The sequence below is a fragment of the Juglans regia genome, chromosome 5 (genome assembly GCF_001411555.2).
Source record: "Juglans regia cultivar Chandler chromosome 5, Walnut 2.0, whole genome shotgun sequence".
Lineage (NCBI taxonomy): Eukaryota > Viridiplantae > Streptophyta > Magnoliopsida > Fagales > Juglandaceae > Juglans > Juglans regia.
The window spans coordinates 395,997-418,768 of NC_049905.1; the positions used below are offsets into that span (position 1 = coordinate 395,997).

Genomic DNA, 22,772 nt, shown 5'->3' on the forward strand with positions numbered 1-22,772 from the left:
TGATTTATGGCCCTATAGTCCACACATAGGCGCCAACTCTCATTCGCCTTCCAGACCAACAAAACAGGTGAGGAGAATGGGGTAGAACTGAGTCTAATCATTCCAGATTTTAGCAATTCAGTCACAATTCTCTCGATTTCTGTCTTTTGGTAAAATGAGTATCTAAAAGGCCTTGTTGAAATAGGAGAGTCCATTCTTTGAGAATAATTTTATGGTCTTGGGCTCTCTTCGATGGTAACCCCACAGGTTCTTCAAAAACTCTTTTAAACTGTCATAGCAACAGATTTATCCTACTGTTAAGAGGGTTATCTATTTCACTGTCCAGTTGTGGTCGCATGTCCATAGCACATAGTTGAATTAAAACCCCCTTAGAGTCATTCATACTACTTAACATCACCCTTTTACCTTCCTCAAAAGATGATTTCCCAAGTTTTAGGCCCTACTAACTCCACCTTCCTACTTTCCCACTAAAACTCCATAAGCAACTTGGAAAAATTCCAAGTAATGCACCCCAAGGTTTATAGCCAATGTATTTCCAACACAACATCACTCCCCTCTCCCCTTCAAATTCAACAAATAAAAGGGAATGATAAACCGAGTACCATGCAGTTTTGTAGGTGCCCTCTAGCAGACCACTTCACTGGTCACCATGTCTCCATTGGTCACTCTTACATTTAGCCTCTTTGTTGGATCCACCAAGAGTTTAGCTTTTTTTGTAATGAAAAGATCCAGGAAGTTGTGTGTGTTTCTTGAATGTACTAAGACAACCATTATTTCTCCCCCAATCGAGCAGCGTAGCCTCATGGTTTTGGGGTTTGGAGTACCAGTGATGGCATTAAATGAAATTTTTAGTTTCTTCTCAACTTTATCCCCTTGCTGAGTTTTCGCCATCTCTTGTGATCAAAATAAACTTCTTCCCCCTTATCCTCCATTTCTTCCTCACTATGGGTGTAACCGGTCTGGTTTGGTCTAGTTTTGGATAAAATTTGGAACTAAACCAGTATGTACTAGTTTTACATTTTTAAGAACCGATTTTGCACTGGTTATCCTCCTAAACCGGTATTTCTGGTTTTAATATATTATATATTATATTATATAATATATAATAGTATATTATAGTAAATAATACTATAGTGATAATATATTATAGTATATTATAATATATAGTGATAATAGACTATAGTAATATAAGATTTTAAAATTTAATATTATATTAATTAGTAATTTATCATATAATACAAAACTATTTTATATAGAATTATAATTATATACAATATAAAAAATTATAATATATATATGAACCGGTCCGATTTTAGAAAAAGAAAAATTGGAACTGGACTTATTTTGACCGGTTTTAAGAAAAATAAAACTGGTACTGGACCAAACCAAACCAAACTAAACTCGATACCTGTTTACTGGTTCACCTTTTTTTTTACACCCCTATTCCTCACACCCTTGAAGCAAAAAAACTTTTGGTGACTTGCATATATTGGAGGGGCTCCATTCTCTTCACAATGATAACACATCTCTTTTTTTTCTCTTCTCATCCATTTGAGCTGAAGAGATCTGCCTTCCTGGTTTAACAAGTTTCTATCCATGGACTTGTGGTTGACTAAATTGAGACCCAGAGATGGAACTCGAGCTTGATGAACCAATACTCTTCTCCACTCGGCCCTTAATAGATTTCTTTGAGCTAGCCAGGTACTCTTATTGTATTTTGGCTAAGTCGAATGCAGCATTAAGGCTCCGTGGGTTCAACATCCAAACAGGGAGTCGAATATCATCCTTCAACCCACTCAAAAAATAGCTCAGCTTGTGTGTTTCTGAGATAACCCTTAACCTGTTTGAAAGTGCTTCAAATTGAGCCTTATAGGTGACTATCATGGTAACTTGTTTGAGCCGTGTGAGTGCTTCCATTAGATCGTCATAGGCTGTTGGTCCAAATCGAGTCAACAATTCTCTAGTGAAGGTTTCCCAGCTGTTAGATTGACCAGTCTCTGCTGCATCTTGGTACCATATTAGTGTTTCTCCGTCTATGTAATATGATGCTATTAATAATCTCTGTGCAAGTGATGTTTGATGATACTCAAAATAGTGGGAGGCCTTGAAAACCCAACATGCTGGGTGGTTCCTATCAAAATGGGAAAAATCAAGTCTCACCCCCCTCTGGCCTTTCCTGTGTAAGTCATGAAGCTCTCGGTCGTGGTGCAGGTCTGGATCCCTCTAAACTACCTGAGCAGCCTGGTTAGTCACTAAGGTGTGGACCATTTCAGTTAGCTGGACAATATCCTCCTGCATGGCATGCATCCTTTCTTTCTGGGCATGCATTCATTCTTCCTAGGCATTTTGTTGTTGAAGGACCTCTTGGTGTTTGGATTTGGTGTTGTCAGCCATCAAGGATTAGTGCAACTAATACCAATTGTAAAGATCTTCGCAATTTGTATAATAAACTACTACAAAAATTGTACAAGAGATGATTCAAGGAAATTATATTGATAATTGGGCATTGTTCGAGGCACACCCAACCTCCAAACTACGGAAAGCTTCTTACAATTTTCATCAATACCTACTCTGTGTTCCCCCCCCCCCCCCCCCCCATAACCCTTTCAGACAAGTAACTAACTCCTCTAATTACGTGCTTACACATAGAAATTTAAAAACTAAATTACAAAGGTAAAATAGTAAAATATCAGGCTTGAGAATAAAACTGTTTTCTAGAACTTGAATGTAAAATGCATTGTTGCTCTCTCTCTTATTCTGCTATCTTCTTTCGTGGCTTAACTTCATAACTGCTCGTTTAAGTAATGGTCCCTGGCCCATTTCTGAATCATCCCTTATCCAACTTCATCATCCATCAACTTCGACCCAATCCTCATGGGTTTTATAATAGAGATAAATATAAATCTTTTGTCAGATGTCAGAACATTTGAGGAGAGAGAACACTTGAGATAGTAGAGAGAGAGGGCGCTTTAGAGCGATGAGGACGGGCTCAAGTCATTTTGCCGATCTGCTGCAAAATCATTTTGCAGCTGTGTTCACAATAACAAAATTAATGAAGTGACGCAGTTGTGTTTTATTGGAGGGTTATCCAATCTGAAGATCCTCCCTTTATGCATATGATCTATTCTAACCACATGATTCAATTGGTAGTATTTAATATCATGTTATATTTCTTTGGATTAGTCTTGGACCGACAATTGGTGAGGATTTTTCTTTAAAAAAAAGGATATATATATATATATGTATATATAAACTTGATTTTAGTTTTAGTTTATACCAATTATTTATTCAAGAAATCTCGTTTATTTGAAAAAGTAATGCTAGCTAGCTGTTATTTATTTATATAGAGTTGTACTATATAGAATAGTACTACTCTATATAAATGATAGAGTGGTAGAGTGCTATATATATAGAGTAAGTACTAATTTAGTCCACGTACTATACTCCACGTAAACGATAGAGTGTTGTACAACAAAACCTAATTTAAAAATGATATTGGGAAAAATTATGATTAAGATGATCTAACACGTGATTATTAAAGTTATTTGTCGCAGTTTGGCAATACAAGTATTTTCAATTATTTTTAGATATTTTCTTCTTAAATATTACTTAAATATAAAATACTTTTTAATTTTTAATTTTTAATTTTTTTTTATATAATCATTATATAATCATTACAACTTTTCCAAACTCTCAAGATAAAATACAAAAAATAATAGAAAATGATTTACACACAATATTTTTCATAACACTTTACACAATTATGTTTTAAATGAAGAGTATTTTTCTAAAACATATTATCAAGGTAACATCATTTTACAAAAATATTCTCATTTTATAACATTATTGTTCAATGTATTGTGCAATATATTGTGCGTATATCATTACTTAAAAACAATATAACATTTTCAGATTTTAAAACAAAAATTTTATTAAAAAATTTTATTCAAACAATATTTAAACTTTATAATATTTTTATTTAATTTTTTTTCCTCATTTCCCAAAACTAAATAAAAACATCTTAACTCAAACTATTTTATTACTATTCACAGATATTATAAGATATTCTAAGTATCCAAATGGAGCCCATCATCTCCTATTCTTCATCTTAAACCCCATCATCTTCTATTCTTCATCTTAAATCTCGTCATCTTCTAATTTCAAGTACTACTTTTAGGGCTTATTTGAGAAGTGAGATTCAAAATTTCTCATAATTTTCTTCTCAAACATCATTCAAACACAAATACTAGACTTTTCAATTTCAAATATTCAAATTTTTCATCTAATCATTATAACTTTTCCAAACTTTCAAATGAAATACAAAAAATAATATACAGGAGTAGAAAATAAATTTTAACAAACATCATAATAATAACAAAATATTACAGTAATATGAGTAATATGAAAATTAAAAGATTTTGAATATTCTAGCAATAGTTTTCTTAACAAAATATATAAATTGTAGAATTTAACCACACTACTCAATGACTCAGAGAGCACTAAAAAAATCATTTTATTTAAATGATTTTAGTTAATTAAGAATATTATGAGATTTAAATTATATTAAAAATTCTAATTATTTATTTGATTTTATTCTATTAAAAATATTTAACAAAACTCTATTTTTTATTTAATGATAGAAGATTAGTATTTTATAAATTAAAATTGAATTTATATTTTAATTATCTATTTTAAGTTTGTTTATTTTTAATGTTTTAACATCTATTGTTGAATCAATTATGAAGATTCAAAATGAAGGGTTGAGATTTAAAGTCCCAAATCTTAATTTTTTCAATCACTGTTTATTACTGTTAGCTTTTAATGTGAACAGTGATTCATGAACAGTAATAACTTTTTATTACACTTTAACGTGAATAATAATTACTGTTCTTTACGTTATACATACTTTTAATATAGAAGAAGATATGGAGTGTGTGTGGGTAAAAAGGAGGGGTCCTTATCCTCGATGCCATGGCTGTTAGGCAATTGTCATTCTTAGCCCATCGCCCTGTTTCTAAATATGGATTTAAATTCATCTAAACCGGCCACACTTATAAGATTAATTTTGAAAGATTACGTTCAAGATTTGTAACAGCCCATAAATAAATTAGTTAGGTTAGATATACTCATAAGTTGTACAAGCATTAAGTATTCATTTTAAAAAATAGTAAAATTTATTATTAAAAAATTAATTTTTTCATGTAGATATATCTCATATATATTTAATTTTTTAAAAAAATAATACATTGCACTTGTATATTCAATGACTACAAATATGATTTCTCTAAATAGATATTGGGAAGTAGAAAGTAGGTTTAAGGTTTAACCAAAAAAAAAATTCATAATGACTTGTTAGAGCATTAGCATTGGTCTATGTATATGCATATGTAAAATCACCTCTTTTGCATATCCACTTTGTCATTCAAGCAAAATTCTCACATTGACTTATGCATATTTGAAACAAAATAATAATAAAATATTATTATTTTATTATTATTGATTTTTTGCTAAAATCAATTTTATATATATATATTTTACAATTATCATCCACTACATACATTTAACATTAATAATACAAATGCAATAATAAAAAATATAATTTTTTTATATATTATATTAAAAATATAATAAAATGAAAAATATATATAATATATTATAATAATAAAATGAATGTGCAAGTGAAGATTTGTTGTGTTGTTGAAGGAGAGAGAAAAGGAAAGGATTGTGAGAGAGAGAGTGGGAGGAGAGAGAAATAATGATTAAAATATGATTTGTAGGGTGAATAGTAGTTATCCAAATTTGGATAAGCACTGTTCATAAGTAGTTAAATATTTAGATATGCATAAGTCAATGTAGAGGATTTTAGGGTCATATTATGCAAATATGACTTTGCATATGCATATGCATAGACCAATGCTAATGCTGACAAGTTAGCAATGGCCACTAGGCCCGGCGACAAGGGATGGGGAGCTTAGGCAACGATCATTAGGCTTGGGCAACGGGGGTCGTCTCCTGGCTTGTCCATACATCCTGCATGCCCGCGTGGTACTGGTGGATAACCCGCCCGTTTCTTAACAAAGCGGGGTGGGCTGTGGGTAGGATATCCAGCCACCTGCCTGCCCCACTTAACAAAAAAAAAAAACCCTAATTCCTAACTGTATTTGTCCCCCACCACATCTCACCTATCCCTGAATCTTTGTTCTTCTTCTTATTCTTCTCTATTTTTTATATGTCTAACATCATGGTTCTCTGATCACGAACTAGAGACCCATGGGCACACGATGTCATTCTCTGGTATTGAATTGATTTTGATAAAAAAATTTGTTTGCTTTTCATTGTTTGATTTATTTGTTGCTTTTTTTGGTTAGATTTTTATTGGATGATTTGTCATTGTTTGATTTAGTTTAGATTTATCTGTTGAAAAATGATAAACACACAACACTTTATACAATAATGTTTTAAAATGAGAGGTATTTTTGTAAAATACCTTATAAAACTAACATTATTTTACAAAAATACTCTTATTTTATAGCATGTGTTATAAAATATGTTGTAAAATGTATTATGTGTTATCACTACTCTTATCCGTTTGCTTGTATGACAAGGACGAATGATGCGCCTTTCTACAGGGCGCGCGTATGTGGGGGTGGGGTGGCATATAGGGTGGGTAGTAGCCATATGCACCCGTAAATAGGGTGAGTAGCAGCCTTAATGGCCACCCATAGGCCTCCACCAGCTTTAAATCTAATGGTATAGGTTTTTAAGATGAGTAATGTAGATATGAATTCTAAATAGATAAGTTTCATACAAATTCTTTGTAAAAAAGTAAGTCTCACTAATAAATAATAGTTTTTTTTACACTTTTTTAAGTTGGGATTTACTTTTTTACAAGAGTTTACATGAAGTTTGTCTATTTAGAGTTTGTACAAATCATTTTTCTTTAAGATTAATTAATACTAAAAGAATAACCTTCGTTGGAGAAAGTTTGGAACAACACCACAAAAACTTTAAAAAGTAGACAGTAGGTTTAATAAAAGAGAAGTGTTACGTACACAAAGAAAATACACAAAAATAAAATCACAAACTAATGTGTCTTCATGTGAATTGTTAGATCTATTTTACAATCTGACGTATTGCATCAAGTCACATCAATTTATAAATTTATTTATATGTAATCTATTTATGACTAAAATATTTTTCTTAACAAAAAGCTCATAATAACTTGCTTGGTGACAAAAAATAATTAAGTATTTCATGAAGAAGAGAAGAAAACTACCCAATATATATATATATATATATATAAATATAAGGTTAACTTTATATAATTATCACAAAATTTTCTATGGCAGATAATAACAGATTTAAGACAAAAATAATAAAAAAATCCTACTCATATATGATTATACCATAAGAAATAAAGAATAAATGAGTGGTTCATATTATTAATAAAATATGTAAAAAATTAAATGGAGGAACATTTAAAGGCTTGTTTGGTAAGTGTCAAAACTTTTCATAATCTCCTTCTTAAATATCACTCAAATACAAATATTTTTTAATTTTAATTTTTTAACTTTTTCATCTAATCATTACAACTTTCTTAAACGAATTTCAAACAAAACACAAAAAATAATATTACTTTTTTAAATCTCAAAATAAAAATAAATATTAAATTAAAAATCTTTTCTAATAATATTTCAAATTTATAATATTTTTATTCAACTAACTTTTATCTCTCATTTTTCAAAACTCAATAAAGCATTTTAATTTTTATTGTTATTCACAAATCATTTCATTACTATTTCAAAATTAATCTCACTTTTCCAAACAAGCACATAGATTCGTCCTCTTGCTAAAAAACATCTAGGCCATGTTTAGATTTAGAGATGATTTTATCATATCAATATAATTTTTTAAAATTTTTACATAAAATATAATAAATAATTTAATTTTTCTAAATATTAAAATAATAATAATATTAAAAATAATATTTTATTCAACACATTTAAAATTATCTGGCCAAACCATTCTTATTTCAAAAGATTTAATTGCAAGCCGTTGCAATTTAATTATCTATTGAAGAGAGAGTCAAAAGCAAGCTCATAAATACAAGGGCGATCACTCGATCGTACGCCGGTACGCACAATCAATAAATAATACAAGTTAATTAGATCAGTACTACGAAGTTCTACGAATGCGGCCGCGCGCTAATTAACACTGTGACAATGGAAAATCCCTCTCAACAGTGAATGAATCCATGGATCGATGGAGCTTCTGATATCTTCTCTTCCGTGTCTATATATTGCTATCTTAGTCAACGAACCTTAACGTACAACAAACTATTAGATTTCTCCAATATCCGAAAGGCTAATTGATCTTGTCTTCTTAATTCTCCGAAGAAGCACTCTGTGAGTACGAGCATCTATACGTAATGCTAGCTCATGCATGCATGCAACATTACCCACATTATATTTTTACCTAAAACGTGGTTTCAAAAATCGTTTTCAATGCTAGCTAGTACGTACTGCTAGCTGCTTTTGTTGTTTTTGCTCCATGCTAGCTAGAAATTAAACAATTTCATGGTCAATGATTCTGTTAGTTGCTGATCTAATTAACGTTTTATGTTTTTCTTGTTTCGTTTAATTAATCTTTTTACGTGCGTGCGTGTGTGCATGTGTTTTGTTTCTGATCAAGATCCGGCAATCCAGAGAGAAATGTCGAACTGATCAGGGCAATTGAGTAACTTGAGTCTCGCGTCGCGTATCGGTGGGAAGCTTCAGAAGAAGGAAGTACTCTCGGCTGTTGAAAAGTATATTTTCTAACAATAATTACGAAAGAATTTTGGGTACAATGCATGGGCGATCGAGGATGTTTCTTTCGATTTTGTAGGAATATTAAAAATTTTGGTTTGATGATTCAGGTATGAGAATTATCATGTCGCTTATGGAGGTGAAGAAGAAGAGAGGAAAGCTAACTATACTGACTTGGTGAGAGCTAGTGTTAATTCTCCGTCTTAACACGATCTGATCATCTTTATTCGAAAATCAAGATTGCCGTGTGTGTGCAAAAAATTATAGAGGAATGTTTTGGAAATCTCACAAAACTAATTAAACTCATAAACTGACGAGATTTTAAGCGATTATAAAATTTATTATAAAGTAAATCTATTAATATATCTTACGAATTAGCCATCTCAATTAGCAGATCGATTTACTTATTTTTTAGTGATATTTGGATGCAAATGATCTATTAGTACCTGTCTGTCAGAAGAATACAATATAACGTACGTAACTGATGTCTGCTTATATATATATGTTAATCTCAGGTAAATAAATACTACGATCTTGCTACCAGCTTTTATGAGTTTGGCTGGGGGGAATCATTCCATAATGCACCTAGGTGGTCGCCAGCTTTCAAGTTTCAAGCTGCAGCTAGCATTAATAATGCATTCAGTATATACATTAATTTCTCTGGCCAACATGATTGATAATTAAAATCTAACTATTTTGATGCTTTTGCTCTTGAAGATGGAAAGGGGAGACCATTCGAGAGAGCATCAAGCGACATCAGCACTTTCTTGCTTTACAACTAGGCCTCAAGCCTGGGCAGAAGGTTTGTTAATTCGGCCTCAACGTTCATGGAACCTGCAGAAACTGGCATTAATATATGTAGATCTAGATCATTGACTATTCAAGTTTGTTCTTTTTCTTTTCTTTTTACATAATAGGTGTTGGACGTAGGCTGTGGAATCGGTGGACCTCTGAGAGAAATTTCTAGGTTTACGTGAGTGCACTGCTTCCTATTTTTGTTTATTTTTAAGTTTTATTATAAAATATTTTTATTTTAATTTTTTTAACGACTCATGTACGTAGCAATGTTCTTAAATTATATATCTCGGTGATTCGGTACTATAATTTTACAGCTTAACGTCAGTGACGGGGGTGAACAACAATGATTACCAGATATCGAGGGGAAAGGTATACACGCGCGACTAATCTCTCACTTTTTAATTAGTTTATAATTTGCTATTGGAACTGGCCTGGATGGTTAGTTTCTTACAAGTATTAATTCTTTTGTGCCATTATTCAAATTAAAATAGCAATAATAACACTCTTGTAATTACGCTTACGTTGCCGATCCCCCAGGAACTGAACCGCGCTGCTGGAATACTGGAAAAAACCTGTAACTTTGTCAAGGTTTGTTTAATGAATAATTTTACTTTATCATCTTCGCACACCATACACTTTACATGTTTAATTGCAGAAAAATGAAACGGAGAGAGAAAAAAGAAAGAACCAAATTCTATGATAATATCCCAGAAAAAAAAAAAAAAAAAGGAGTTATTTGTGTGTCAGATCCATGATTGTTATTGATTCTCGATGATGCAGGCTGACTTCATGAAAATGCCATTTCCTGACAATAGTTTTGATGCAGTATATGGAATTGAGGCTACTTGTCACGCACCAGATGCTGTATGTATTCCAAATTCTAATATTTATAGGCTTGGCCTGCATCTAGGATGCAGGTGTCAACTTCCGACTTCCACTTTCTGATCATCTTTTTTTCCCCCTGCTTTTGTTTTCTCTTTGGCTTTGGGACCCATGTATGTTTCTGATCTGCATGTAGTATGGGTGCTACAAAGAAATATACAGAGTACTAAAGCCTGGCCAGTATTTTGCTGCATATGAATGGTGCATGACCGATTCTTTCAATCCCAATAACCGAGAACATCAACAAATAAAGGTAAGACAACTTGAAACATGAAAAGGCTGAACTATATCTTGTATAGTTGTATTCATGTTTTCTTTCATCCGTGGCTAGCTAGGGTTGATATGAAGTTTTTCCATGAATCTTACACGACAAAATTGTATGACACAGGCAGACATCGAGATTGGTGATGGCCTTCCAGACATCAGGACGACAGGAAGGTGCCTTGAAGCTCTGAAGCAAGCAGGTTTTGAGGTGACTGCAACTTATATGTTTCTTCTGTTTTCTTTCTGAATTTATTTTTATGATTGGCATGCACAAGTCAAGTGACAACTTACTTAATTATTTATTCTGCACAAAGCTTATATGGGAGAACGATATGGCCCTGGACTCACCTCTCCCCTGGTACTTGCCTATGGATAAAAATCACTTCTCACTGACTAGTTTCCCTGCAACTTCGGTTGGGCGTTTCGTTACAAGAAGCATGGTAAGACTGCTCTCATGCAAATGTCCCCCCAGCGTTTGGTTGCAAAGATTTTGCATATTTAAATACACCTTTTTTGTGTGTTGGATAATGGTTTTCCAGTTCTGAAATTTGCAAGAATTTTCTCTCCTTCAACTCTGAAAGAGGCGAGGCGATTGATCACTATAGTCTTTTGAGTTTTTCACTTTTGCAGGTCAGGACCCTGGAATTCGTGGGACTTGCCCCAAAGGGAAGTCTACGTGTTCAAATTTTTCTACAGCAGGCTGCAGATGGTCTAGTTGAAGGTGGAAGGTAAGTAGCGTTCCCTCTATTTCAAAAGATTGAATGACTTTGTAGCATAAATTTAATGCACAGGAGTGAATGGGTTTATTAAACAAGAGAAGAGATTTTCTTTTCTTCAGGAGAGGGATTTTCACACCAATGTACTTCTTTCTGGCCCGGAAGCCGCTTTCAGAGGATCGCTAATTTGGCACTGTAAACCAATAAACCAGGCAGCAGAATCATCGTCTATGCTAAGAGTTGGAAGTAGTTTGTCTCTGTTCGATCGGTTTCCTGTACGTGGTGTCATTTCTACAATAAGTTTGAGCAATGTTGTAAACTTTTGCCGCAAAGTTTGAGCAATATAACTTATGACTTTCTATACTTATATAACTTGTGACTGTATTTACTCAAAAAAGAAATTGGAAAACTTCTCTAGATATATACTTTCTTCATAAATGGGTCGATCACAAAATCATTTATGAACCGTGCATGTGAGACGGCCCCCGGAAAGAACAAAAAATTTTTATTTGTTTTCATTCATTTTATTTTTTATACTTAAAACATTTTTAAAAAATAAAAAATAAAATTCACTACATCAATAAAAAATACTTCAGTAAAAAAAAATAAAAAAATAAAAAAATATTCGAGACCCATTTTTCGGTGACAGTCGCATTTTGAATCATTTATTTCTCCGATTAAATTCCTTTGCCATTTGAATCGTGTTTTCAACCGACCCTTCAATTAAACCTTCCTTTTTTTTTTTTTTTTTATAAGTAGCATTGAAATCAAATACACTATATAAGAAAAGAAAACATGTATTTTTTTTTTTTTTTTTGGATCTTTTTCAATGAAACAAAATCCTCAAAAAGATCTACAATATCGGATGGGGAAAGAGAGTACTTCCTATTCTCAGAAACAAAAAATAAAAGCACAATACAAATATCTTGAAGATCGCGCAGGCAGCAAAAAGATCAATGGAGTCATTCTTCCATGGGTTGGTTCTCTGCCAGTGCTTGGGACACCTTGACCTTGATCTTCGGAAGAGTGAGAGATGGGTCCTCCTTGAGAACAGATGGGGCTTTGACCAAGCTGATGCTCTGTTCCAGCTCCTTTACTGCCTCTCTCATTTGCTGGGCCTTCTTTCCCTTCTTTCTGCAAATATTTTCATTTACACGTTAAATGATACTCATCAACCTTGTTACGCTTTTGAGCATAAGATAAGGGGAACATAATTACCTCCTCTCAATGTGTTTAGCCTCCCTCCTTGATCTGACTTTATCAATCGTCTTAATGGCCTTCAATGTGTTTTCCGTAACGTTCCTGTCATATCTCTCAGGCCTATTCCGCTTCCTCTCAAACTCAAAGGTTGAATCCTGCAAGAATAAGGAACCAGAAAAACCCATATTACCACCAAATCTTTTCTCATCCAAGCAATGTTGCATTTTGAATGATAAACTAAACAAGCATCTTTACCTGCGTCATGTCCTTTCCATGTAACCGCCTATAGGCCTTAGTCCATTTCACCTTGCGAGGATTCCTCTTCATCTTGAAATTCTTGTGGCACTTGGATCTACAAAAACGAAATATCTACAAAAAGATCACAAGTAAGAGATTGTGGGCACAAAATAATAATATGAACCAACGGAGGATATTCGGCAACAATAGACTACAGCATTTTAGAAGGCATGCTACCTAGCTTTAACCCCTCCAAAAAAATAAAAGGTTTTCATTTACTCTGGACAAAGAATTTTTGTGAAGCAACATATAAACTTTGACATTACCAAACAGTAAATATCTGATTGCAGTTTTACATTAAGAGAATATCCTTGAAAGACACATTCAACAGCTTAAAAACATGTAATTGGCAGTGATTCTAACTGATGGAACTTATGCCAGAAGATGAATCACACATGATTTACTCTAATTCTGGAAGCAAAAAAGAGTACATAGCAGAGAGGCAAACATAGACAACAGACATGATTCGTATGGCATGGCAAAATAAAGAACAGATTGTGCAAAGCGGCCTGAACTTTACATAGAACAATAGAATAGACAGAGGATAGCGAATTACGATAAAATAAAAAAATAAAAAATAGCATCATACCTTTGCATCATTGCGGACAAACTGAATACCGTGCCCTGGATAGATAGTAGAGGAACAAAACCAACACTTCTCTATCCTCATCTTATTTTCAACCAACTAGAAAATCCAAGTTCCTAAAAGAAAAAGTCAGAATAGAAGAGTTAAAAAAATGTGTCATGAAGAAGAAACCCAAAAAGTCGATTAGCATTTTACATTCTTCGCCTTTAACATTCGTTATAGCTAATGGATGAGGGATCCCCATCCAAGAAATTTCCGTTAGCAAAAATTTCCACTGTAGGTTTTATAATTTCTTCTGTTTCTTTTCATCCATCTAGATTTGGAGCAACAAATATAAGATGCAAAGCGGGGAAAAAAATACTGATGTAGAAGTTCCATTGAATCTATGATTTGAATGGATGGAACTTAGGGAAAGATATGAATCAAGTTGCGAACTGAAACAGGCCAGCTCAAACTAGTAACAAATATAACGAAGAATTTGATCAATCGGCCAAAATACACACGAGCCAAAAAAACCCAAAAACCCACAAACACAGAAAAGAGAAGAGGGAGTGTTTCAGTATGCATATGCATGAACCAACGCAGATCCAAAGAAAAACCCCTAACCATCATCTACAAACAAAACTACCCTAGCATTCGAAGTCAACAAATTCTCCAAACCAGGCCCCCCCAGCTAAGACCGACCCACTAACTTTTCACACCTTAAGCTTCGGAATAGTTTATGGAGCCGTTGGACGGAATCCCAGCCACCGGGATCGTATTCCCGAGGAGCTTGATCGCAGGGTCTATGGTTTTCCCACCTTAAGCTTCGGAAGAGGGAGTGTTTCTGTAGGTACTGTCTTCCGTCGATCTATGGTGGCTGTGAGTTTTTCTGCTACGCGAGGCAGAGAAGGGAGGGGAGAGAAGAGAGAGAGGGGCTGTGAGGTGGTGTCGGCGCGAGGAAGAGAAGGGGCGTGAGGGAGAGAAGGGAGGGAAGAAAAGAGGGGTCTGAAGTGGGCGGTGCGAGAGAGAGAGAGAGAGAGGAGGGGAGAGGAGAAGAAAGGAAAACATAGGTTTTCATTCCCTACGTCCAAAACTCTGCCGTTTAGGTAGCTGAGGCTAGGATTTTTTTATGGGCTGGGCTGTTACACGGATTGGGCTTCCATTTTTACGTCCCACAATTTAGATATGAAAAATATATTATTTAAAAAAATAGCAAATTTACAAATTATAGCCAGATAAAATATTTCCAGATATGCTAGATTATAGTTTCTATTATAAAATTCATAAATAAATAAAATATAATATCTTCATGTTTTAAATATATATTATGTCATTATTAATATTTATAATCATAAATAAATTCTAAATTATATATTATCAATCATAGATTTGTACAAGTCAATTATACGTAAATAAATACGTAGTTAATTCATTGCCATTCCTATGATAATTTATTTCCTACATTTTTTGTTCTCTTTTTTACATGGTACAGTTTAAGCGATTAGCTGCATTTAAATTACGTAAATAAATTTGATATTTTTATTACATCTTCAAATGTTAGTAAGTTAGGTTTGCTTCGAAATATGAAACCTGCATTTAAATCTTTCTCATATTATTTCTTAGGAAAAATATTTGCATCAGTCTGTAGCCGCAACAAAATCAATGTATTGAGTGTAAAAAAAAAAAATATATCACGTGGTGTGTGATGCAGCTACAGTCTGATGTATAACATTGTTTTATTTCTTATACTCATGACTTCGATGTATTCATCTCATTTAAATCGAAACTGAGCTGAGTTTAGAAACTTAGTTTTTTTTTTTTATAAGAATAGTAATAAACACACAATATTTTACATAACATTTTTCACAATATATATTGTAAAAGAAAAATGATAGATGCAACCGCTTGGTGGAACCATTGTGCGACCGAGATGTCCATGTCATTTAATAAAACGGTGTGTTTTCATCAGTTACATTTTTCTTTTCATTTCCTTCTCCATTTCATTCTCTCCCTCCCTCCATCCATCTCCATCTCCATCTCCATCTCCGCTGGACCTCTCTCTCTTCCTCTCCCTCTCCATTTCATTTGTTCTTAATTCCTTTGTTTGAAGGCCAATAGATTTCTATTTTTTAGATCCAATCTCCATGATTTTAGAAGAAGGGGCCATGGTATTTGAGCATGTAGCAAACGAAAGCTTGCAAAAAAAGCTTAATGGCACAGAAAGGGAAATCACCTATGCTTTCGTGGAGAAGACGAAGGGAGGGAGAGGCATAGGCGGAGAGACAATCTTCCACCAAGATCTAAACTTCAGCCATGAAAAAGAAAATTGTACGCTTTCAGAGAAATCCAGAAAAAGTTGTACGCTTTCATAGAAAAAGTTGAATGCTTTCCTTGTGAATCAAATTCCACAATATGAAAAAGGACTGATTTTTTTTGGTATGGAAAGCTAATGGTTGAGATTGAGATTGAATCTGCAGAAAATGATTTTGAAAAAAATCATTGTGATTTTGAAACAAATAGACTTTCAGATTGAACCTGCAGAAAAAAGGAAAATCATTGTGGTTTTGAAACAAATGGACTTCCAGATTGAACCTGTAAAAAACAGGACTCATTGTGATTTTTTTTGCATATCCAGAAAATCACTCATTTTTCATACCAAAAAAATCATTTTCTGCAGATTCAATCCACAAATTGGAAAACCTCCCAAACCCTCTCTCTCTCTACCCATGAAGAAAATCTTTCACGATTTTGTTACGTTACAGTCGGTTTTTTTTTAAAATAAAAAATAAAAAATATTGACTGACGTGTCAACCGATTCCCCGGGAGTTCCCCACCCCCGGTTGCATGTAGCAGAACTTATTATAAAATAAAGATGTTTTTACAAACTCTACGAAGTGTTGTGTTTATCATTTTTCTTTTAATTAAATCTCTTTCCCTCGTATTTTTCCCTCTGTTTCAGGCTACCATCGCTCCTCTCCCTCTCGTCTCTCAGTTTCCTTCCGTCCACGGTACCGACACGAATCCCGACGGTGGCAACACTCCCCAGCAAGGGTCTTTCTCGTCTACGTCCCCTTCCCCTGCCGTCGACCGCGCACTCCAGCTCATCCAATCGGACTACGCCGACAGCAAGCTCCAGGCAGCCCACTAGATCCGGCGGCTCAAGGTATGGTTTGGCTTTCTCAGAGGAAAAACGAACAAATAACTCATGCTTGTCATTCATGCTTATTTGTGTTTTATTTTTTATTTGTTGTAAAACAAAGTACTTTATAAAAATCGAAGGGATTGGAGAAGGAACTGATGAAATGAATGAAATTTTAGTCTGGTGATAGGAATGAGTTTGGGTAGTATTGACCTCAGGATTTAATATGATTTTATCTGCTTTTTGGTGGTTCTTAAAGTTTCAATGCAATTCCCATGGCGTCCTTTGCCCTTTAGAAGGCTTTAGAAGGAATGGAATGCTTTTATGGTTGAAAACCAATCGGATTTGGATGGTGAGTGCGCGACTGGTGGTGGTTCTTTCGTTCACATGGATCTTCCTTCTATTTCTTTGTTGTTCTTCTGCACATTTGGTGATTTGAGGTTTGCTGAGTGATTGATTTTGAGGAATTTGTTAAAATTTAAGATTGAAAAAATAAATATGAAAATTTGTTGAAATTTTGAGGAAGTTGTTATTATTATTAATTTTTTTTATAGCTGCCCAGCCACATGTGGGCTGGAGAAACATGTGGCTTCTAGTATTAAAGAAACATGGTTCAGTAGTGGTAGAAACTGTGTTGGATTTGCGTGGTTATATATATGGAGGAAGATGTTCTGACTTCTGGGCAGAAGGCTGTGATTATATATGGGAGAGCTTATTGCTTTTCTTTGTCTTGTTCTGACTTCTTTTTGCATTATAACTATATGATAATTTAATATTCTAATACATCAGTTAAGAGTATGAATTCATATAAAGAATTCATATATCGTGATTTAAAGCAAGAAATTTGCAATCAACTTTATGTTTTGTATGGTCTATTTGCAATAACGTCGTTCGTTATAAAGAAATTCTCAACAGATTATGAACATGGCTCAGGTAGTAGAGTGACAATTTATGGCTCAGATAGTTGGAAAATAATAATTTTAAATAAAAATTAAATTATTAATTAATATGTGTATTTACAAAATATTATAATTTTTTAAATGAAATATTATTAAAATATATAATATTATATTATTATTTTGACTTTAAGATAATTAGTTTAATATAAATTCATCTGACTAAAAGTTAATGTTATAACTAAAATTTGAAGTTCTAGACTTCTAGTCAAAATTTGATCTTGGCAAAGGCTAATGCCCTAAGTAGTAAAACGGTATTAGTACGAACGAAATAAAAATGAGATAGTAAATGATTTTGGGCCCAAGTAGAACATACGGCCCATTTTCAACTAAAATGTATAATTTAGGGCGGCCCATTTGAAATTGAACGTTAACGTACGCGCAGTTTATCTTCAATACCTTTACAGCACTAACATGCGCATATTATCGTTTTAGCCAACTGCCAACGCTCGTCTACTAACTCAACCTCATCCTCCACTCCACGGCTCAAAATGGAAAGCCAGGCCCTTGCCCACGCTAAACTACACTCATCCAGTACCCGTTCGACGAGATTACCCAGAGACCATATGCACGCACCAAACCCACTGAAGTCCTCTATCCAATTGTCAAAACGGAGCCCTAAATCTATCTCAGACGGGCTCCAGAAGGACTCAAAAAAGGACCTGTCTCGGATTCTGCGAACGGACGCTGCTGTAGAAGGCATTGCGAGGAAAGCGAACTCGAGAAAGTATAAACAGCTGTGGCCTAAAGCTGTTTTGGAGGCCCTGGATGAGGCTATCAGAGAGAATCAATGGGAGACTGCTCTCAAGGTTAGTGGGTTTTGTTTTTCTTGAATTTGTAATTTCTCTTTTTGGCCTTTTTTTTTTTAAAAAAAAAAAAAAAACTTTGGCAACACGGTCGGTGGGTGTCCTTGAGTTCGATATATTTATTTCTGATTCTAATTGTTTTGGTGGCTTGTATGTGATTTGCTTCTGTGTTTGTGGATAGAGGATATTATTTGCCTCTGTTTTCGTCCTGGTAAATTGGTAATTAAAATGTCATGTTTTAATTCGATTTTTTTTACTTTTCTTGCAAAGGTAGTTGTCTTTTCTTTGTTTCTGTCACCCCGGGTTTTATTGATACATTTCATGTTTGTGCTATTTGCTGCTGTTTCAACCCTCTAAATGTCTGTTCCCTTTGTCAGTTAATTTTAAACTACTTTTTTAGAGTATACTGCAACCTTGTTTTATGAGTAATCAAGAATTTTATTAGATCAAAACAATAGGTTAACCCATGTACATGGGACATATACAAGAGAGACCTAAGTAAGATTTAAACCGACACCACGACCCATCAAAATTTGAATTGTCAGCACTGCTACTTTTTGTATGAATTCTTGTTCCCCTGTACTGTGAGACTTGTTGGAAGTTTTAGCTATTTCTAAAATACCAATTCCTTATTATAGATTTTTGGATTGCTTCGTCAGCAACATTGGTACGAGGCAAGATGCCAAACATACACGAAGTTGTTAATGATGCTTGGCAAGTGCAGGCAACCTGCGCAGGCCAGCTTGCTTTTTGAGATCATGTTGTCTGAAGGGCTTAGACCTACTCTTGACGTCTATACTGCTCTTGTAAGTTCTTATGGGCAATGCGGCCTTCTTGACAAGGCTTTATCAACTCTTGAGGATATGAAATCAATCTCTGACTGCAAACCAGATATATACACGTATTCTATTCTTATTAGCTGTTGCACTAAGTTTCATCGTTTTGATCTGATTGGACGGATTCGTGCAGAGATGTCATATTTGGGGATTGAATGCAGCACTGTCACATACAATACTATTATCAACGGATACGGTAAGGGGGAAATGTTTGAACTAATGGAGGACACACTGACGGAAATGATTGAAAGTGAAAGCTGCCTTCCTGATATTTTCACGTTAAATACTTTTGTCAGGGCTTATGGGAAATTAGGGCAGATTGAGAAAATGGAGGAGTGGTATAATGAATTCCAGTTAATGGGAATACAGCCAGACATGAAGACATTCAATATCCTGATCAAATCATATGGAAAAGCAGGCATGTATGAGAAGATGAGGTCAGTTATGTATTATATGGAGAAAAGATTTTTCTCGCCAACAATTGTTACTTTTAATACAGTCATCGAGGTGTTTGGAAAAGCTGGAAATATTGAAAAGATGGATACATACTTCAAGAAAATGAAGCATCAAGGAATCAAGCCGAATGCTATTACCTACTGCTCTCTTGTTAGTGCTTACAGTAAAGCTGGACATATAGTAAAAGTTGATTCGATTTTGAGGCAAGTAGAGAATTCAGATGTAAAACTAGATACTCCTTTTTATAACTGCATTATCAGCGCATATGGTCAGACTGGTGATGTGGAAAGGATGGGTGACTTGTTCTTGAAAATGAAAGATAGAGGATGCAAACCGGATAATGTCACCTTTGCTACCATGATCCAAGCCTACAATGCAAAAGGCATGAATGAGGCTGCTGAAAAATTGGAGAAAAAGAGGATTGCAGCTGAAGAGAAATTTGGTATCATGCTATGCCTTATACTTTCTATCTCTGCGAGAATTTTCCCTGAAACTAGTTACTCAAACAACCTTACCTCTTTTTCTTCTGTTTCAGGCATGAATTTGATTGGATGGTAGCATGATTTATTGTTTTGGAAAGCAACTCTCACAAATGCTCAATGGTGGTCGGATCTCAGGATTGATAATTGCTTCCTTGTAACCACTGTTATAGCAGGTCTTATCGACTTATTCTAAGCTTCTATATTTACTTCCCTCTATTTTTGGTTATCTTGTACGTTACACGTATTTGCATGCTACTGTATATAGTGCCTTAAAGCAAAATACATCTGGTAATTGAAGGATGCATACATCAAATGGTCCAACATGGCCCAAAGGACTGGCCATTTTTTAAAAGCGGGTGTCCAAGGTCTGTTTTGCATAAAGAAGTTGCTAGTATCCTGATTGGGATTTATTCCTTTAGTTAATTGTGCAGTGAGACTGATTTCCATTTATTTAGTCTTGTGAATATATTTTTTTTATTTAATCAATAACTTTACTTTTATATGTTTATGTATCTCTCTATGTATATCAGGCAATTCCCAATTCCTTATGTTCTACAAGATTTATATCTTCCTCTACCACGTCCTATTTTATCTGTAATAATTTCTTCCCCATTTGGAGAAAAATCTGGGGCTATTCCTTATTTTCACTGAAAAATTATATTTAACACACTAGTTGAAGGACAACTATTATGGATGCTACCGCTTTTTTGTTATCATCAATAAGTTCTTATTTAGTGATCTTACCTACTCACACATCATTATTTTCCAGGTGATCTAATGTTAGAAGACCACCCCCCCCCCCAAAAAAAAAAAAGCGAGAGATTTGAATATGACAAAGATACTATTGTTTTCACCTCTTCTCTCCCTCATATTTTGAGGTGGGTCCCGATGGGTTTTGTAAAACCTATTTTTTTTATGTTAAATTTGAAGAAAGGTAGCTCAAAAATGTCTCCAACAGATCATGTATTTTTAAATCTATTTTCTATTTTGCTTCAGTTACATGTAAATTGAACTGTACACATGTAAAAATATTTTATTTTATTTTTTCTTTTTATGTACTTTGTCTCCCACGATAATTTCTCTCTTTTTATACTTTTTTTTCAACAAATTATTAAATAATATAATATTTGAATGATGTAAAGAAAAAAATAGATAAAATGATGTATGGTATATTATAAAAGTTAATATATAAAATAGAAAAAATAAGTTTTAGTGATGTCTTTTGAAAGATAGAATATATAAACTATTTGGAGTGCTCTTATAATGCCACCAATTTACCTTTGGTCTCCTGTCACTTCTTTTCTTGTCTCGTAGACTTTATTGCTCTTTTTTTAAAAAAGAAAAAAGAAATCAAACTATATGAAATTGAGATTTTCTTCTTATTTTAGTTTTTATTTCTCTCCCCCCTCTTTTTTTTTTTTTTTTTTTTTGAAAAAAGAAGTAATAAATAAAAACTTCAGTTTTTAGGGGATATATGTAGAGAAAGGTATTACGTATAGTTACTTAAAACTTCTCAATTCCAAAGCACATTTAAACATTAAAGAAGATATGGTAATTTTAAATCATTATTTTTATTGTAACGTGTATTTTCTCTTAAATTTACACACTTTTTTATTCTTTTAGATTTTGCGAAATATATTTTTTAAGCTTGAAATTATATATTTTTCTTTACTCACTTTTTTTTAATTTTGTTGTCACTTTGCTAATGGTGCTTCTAACCTGCCGAACTCCTTTGGGAAAAAAATAAATAAATAAATTTAGTAACCAAAATGGTTCTCTATATGGGAGGAGTCAGGACCGGACCTCCCTGATGAGCCAGCCAAAATTCTTACTTAATCCAGAAACTAAACGGGAAATATGCATGTGAAGAATTTTCAAATATTAGAAAAATGTTTTAATTTCAGAAATCTCAGGATAGAGAGTCATTATCACTAAAATATTATTGTCTTCATTTTTTATAAGCATCTCTCCTCTTCGTAACCAAATGGACTTAATTTCTAATGCAATCTTCATTTCATTGTGCAGACGTATTGGCAGATGAGAATGCATCACTATAGGTTAATGGTGAAGGTAAAGAGGACTGTGAACACATGGTGGAAATTTCATGGGGTCCCAAGATGGGGCATAGAAGTGAATGCATTATGTGAGGAGGAATGGTTGCATCCACTGCAAGAAGGGAAAAAAATAAAATTGCTGCAGACAATTTGCTATAGAAATCAATGACAAATGATTGCACCAGTGAGAAAGATGACTTACGGGAGTTTAGTTAAATTGAGATGAGATGAAAGTTGAATAAAATATTGTTAGAATATTATTTTTAATATTATTTTTTGTTTTGAAATTTGAAAAAGTTGAATTATTTATTATATTTTGTATGAAAATTTATGAAAGTTATAATAATCAGATGAAATGAGATGAGTTGAAATAAATTTTGAATCCAAACCTTCCTAGAGGTTGAGGGCCATCCAGGTTGATGCCATGAGATCCATGGACCATAATTGAACAAAAATCAAACTTTCATGACTACAAAAATAAAGATTAGGCCCTATTAATTATTATATTATT

At 33.6% G+C, this 22,772-nt stretch overlaps 3 protein-coding genes across 8 annotated transcripts; 2 read left to right on the top strand and 1 right to left on the bottom strand.

Annotated features, from left to right (window-relative positions):
• The first annotated feature begins 2,117 nt into the window (after positions 1 to 2,117).
• LOC108987693 (cycloartenol-C-24-methyltransferase-like) lies at positions 2,118 to 11,830 on the top strand. Its single transcript, XM_035690325.1, has 14 exons — positions 2,118 to 2,244; positions 8,728 to 8,806; positions 8,918 to 8,984; positions 9,323 to 9,396; positions 9,525 to 9,609; positions 9,725 to 9,780; positions 9,920 to 9,974; positions 10,143 to 10,193; positions 10,386 to 10,469; positions 10,624 to 10,740; positions 10,876 to 10,959; positions 11,066 to 11,191; positions 11,382 to 11,479; positions 11,590 to 11,830. Exons 1-14 carry the CDS (start codon positions 2,118 to 2,120, stop codon positions 11,651 to 11,653), a joined length of 1,167 nt encoding a protein of 388 aa, XP_035546218.1. The 3' UTR covers positions 11,654 to 11,830.
• A 421-nt stretch (positions 11,831 to 12,251) lies between these two features.
• LOC108988299 (probable ribosome biogenesis protein RLP24) lies at positions 12,252 to 14,611 on the bottom strand. The gene is made up of 5 exons (XM_018961532.2): positions 14,252 to 14,611; positions 13,554 to 13,666; positions 12,923 to 13,036; positions 12,686 to 12,822; positions 12,252 to 12,601 (listed from the first exon to the last, which is right to left on the bottom strand). The coding sequence occupies exons 2-5, from the start codon at positions 13,632 to 13,634 to the stop codon at positions 12,430 to 12,432; spliced, it is 504 nt and encodes a 167-aa protein (XP_018817077.1). The 5' UTR covers positions 13,635 to 13,666; positions 14,252 to 14,611; the 3' UTR covers positions 12,252 to 12,429.
• A 1,824-nt stretch (positions 14,612 to 16,435) lies between these two features.
• LOC108988308 (pentatricopeptide repeat-containing protein At3g53170) lies at positions 16,436 to 22,488 on the top strand. 6 transcript variants are annotated; one of them, XR_004801603.1, is made up of 5 exons: positions 16,436 to 16,695; positions 18,063 to 18,436; positions 19,072 to 20,167; positions 20,261 to 20,572; positions 22,233 to 22,488. XR_004801603.1 is itself a non-coding variant. In XM_035690468.1 (4 exons), exons 2-4 carry the CDS (start codon positions 18,119 to 18,121, stop codon positions 20,281 to 20,283), a joined length of 1,437 nt encoding a protein of 478 aa, XP_035546361.1. In that variant the 5' UTR covers positions 16,436 to 16,695; positions 18,063 to 18,118; the 3' UTR covers positions 20,284 to 20,625. The 6 variants fall into 6 exon arrangements, 3 of the variants coding, with proteins under 3 accessions (XP_035546361.1, XP_035546363.1, XP_035546362.1); XR_004801604.1 differs by having other exon boundaries at positions 20,261 to 20,380; XR_004801605.1 differs by lacking the exon at positions 22,233 to 22,488 and adding an exon at positions 20,977 to 21,008 and having other exon boundaries at positions 20,261 to 20,380.
• The last annotated feature ends 284 nt before the right edge of the window (positions 22,489 to 22,772 follow it).

Excerpts from the sequence above, each read along its gene's own strand:
- LOC108987693 (XM_035690325.1), top strand. The coding sequence starts at position 2,118 with ATGCTGGGTGGTTCCTATCAAAATGGGAAAAATCAAGTCTCACCCCCC. Across the intron at positions 9,975-10,142 it reads ACCAGATATCGAGGGGAAAG|GAACTGAACCGCGCTGCTGG; the intron begins GTATACACGCGC and ends CCGATCCCCCAG. Across the intron at positions 11,192-11,381 it reads GTTTCGTTACAAGAAGCATG|GTCAGGACCCTGGAATTCGT; the intron begins GTAAGACTGCTC and ends TCACTTTTGCAG.
- LOC108988299 (XM_018961532.2), bottom strand. The coding sequence starts at position 13,634 with ATGAGGATAGAGAAGTGTTGGTTTTGTTCCTCTACTATCTATCCAGGG. Across the intron at positions 12,823-12,922 it reads ATGGAAAGGACATGACGCAG|GATTCAACCTTTGAGTTTGA; the intron begins GTAAAGATGCTT and ends TTATTCTTGCAG. Across the intron at positions 12,602-12,685 it reads GCTAAACACATTGAGAGGAG|AAAGAAGGGAAAGAAGGCCC; the intron begins GTAATTATGTTC and ends AAATATTTGCAG.
- LOC108988308 (XM_035690468.1), top strand. The coding sequence starts at position 18,119 with ATGGAAAGCCAGGCCCTTGCCCACGCTAAACTACACTCATCCAGTACC. Across the intron at positions 18,437-19,071 it reads AATGGGAGACTGCTCTCAAG|ATTTTTGGATTGCTTCGTCA; the intron begins GTTAGTGGGTTT and ends TCCTTATTATAG. Across the intron at positions 20,168-20,260 it reads TGCAGCTGAAGAGAAATTTG|GCATGAATTTGATTGGATGG; the intron begins GTATCATGCTAT and ends CTTCTGTTTCAG.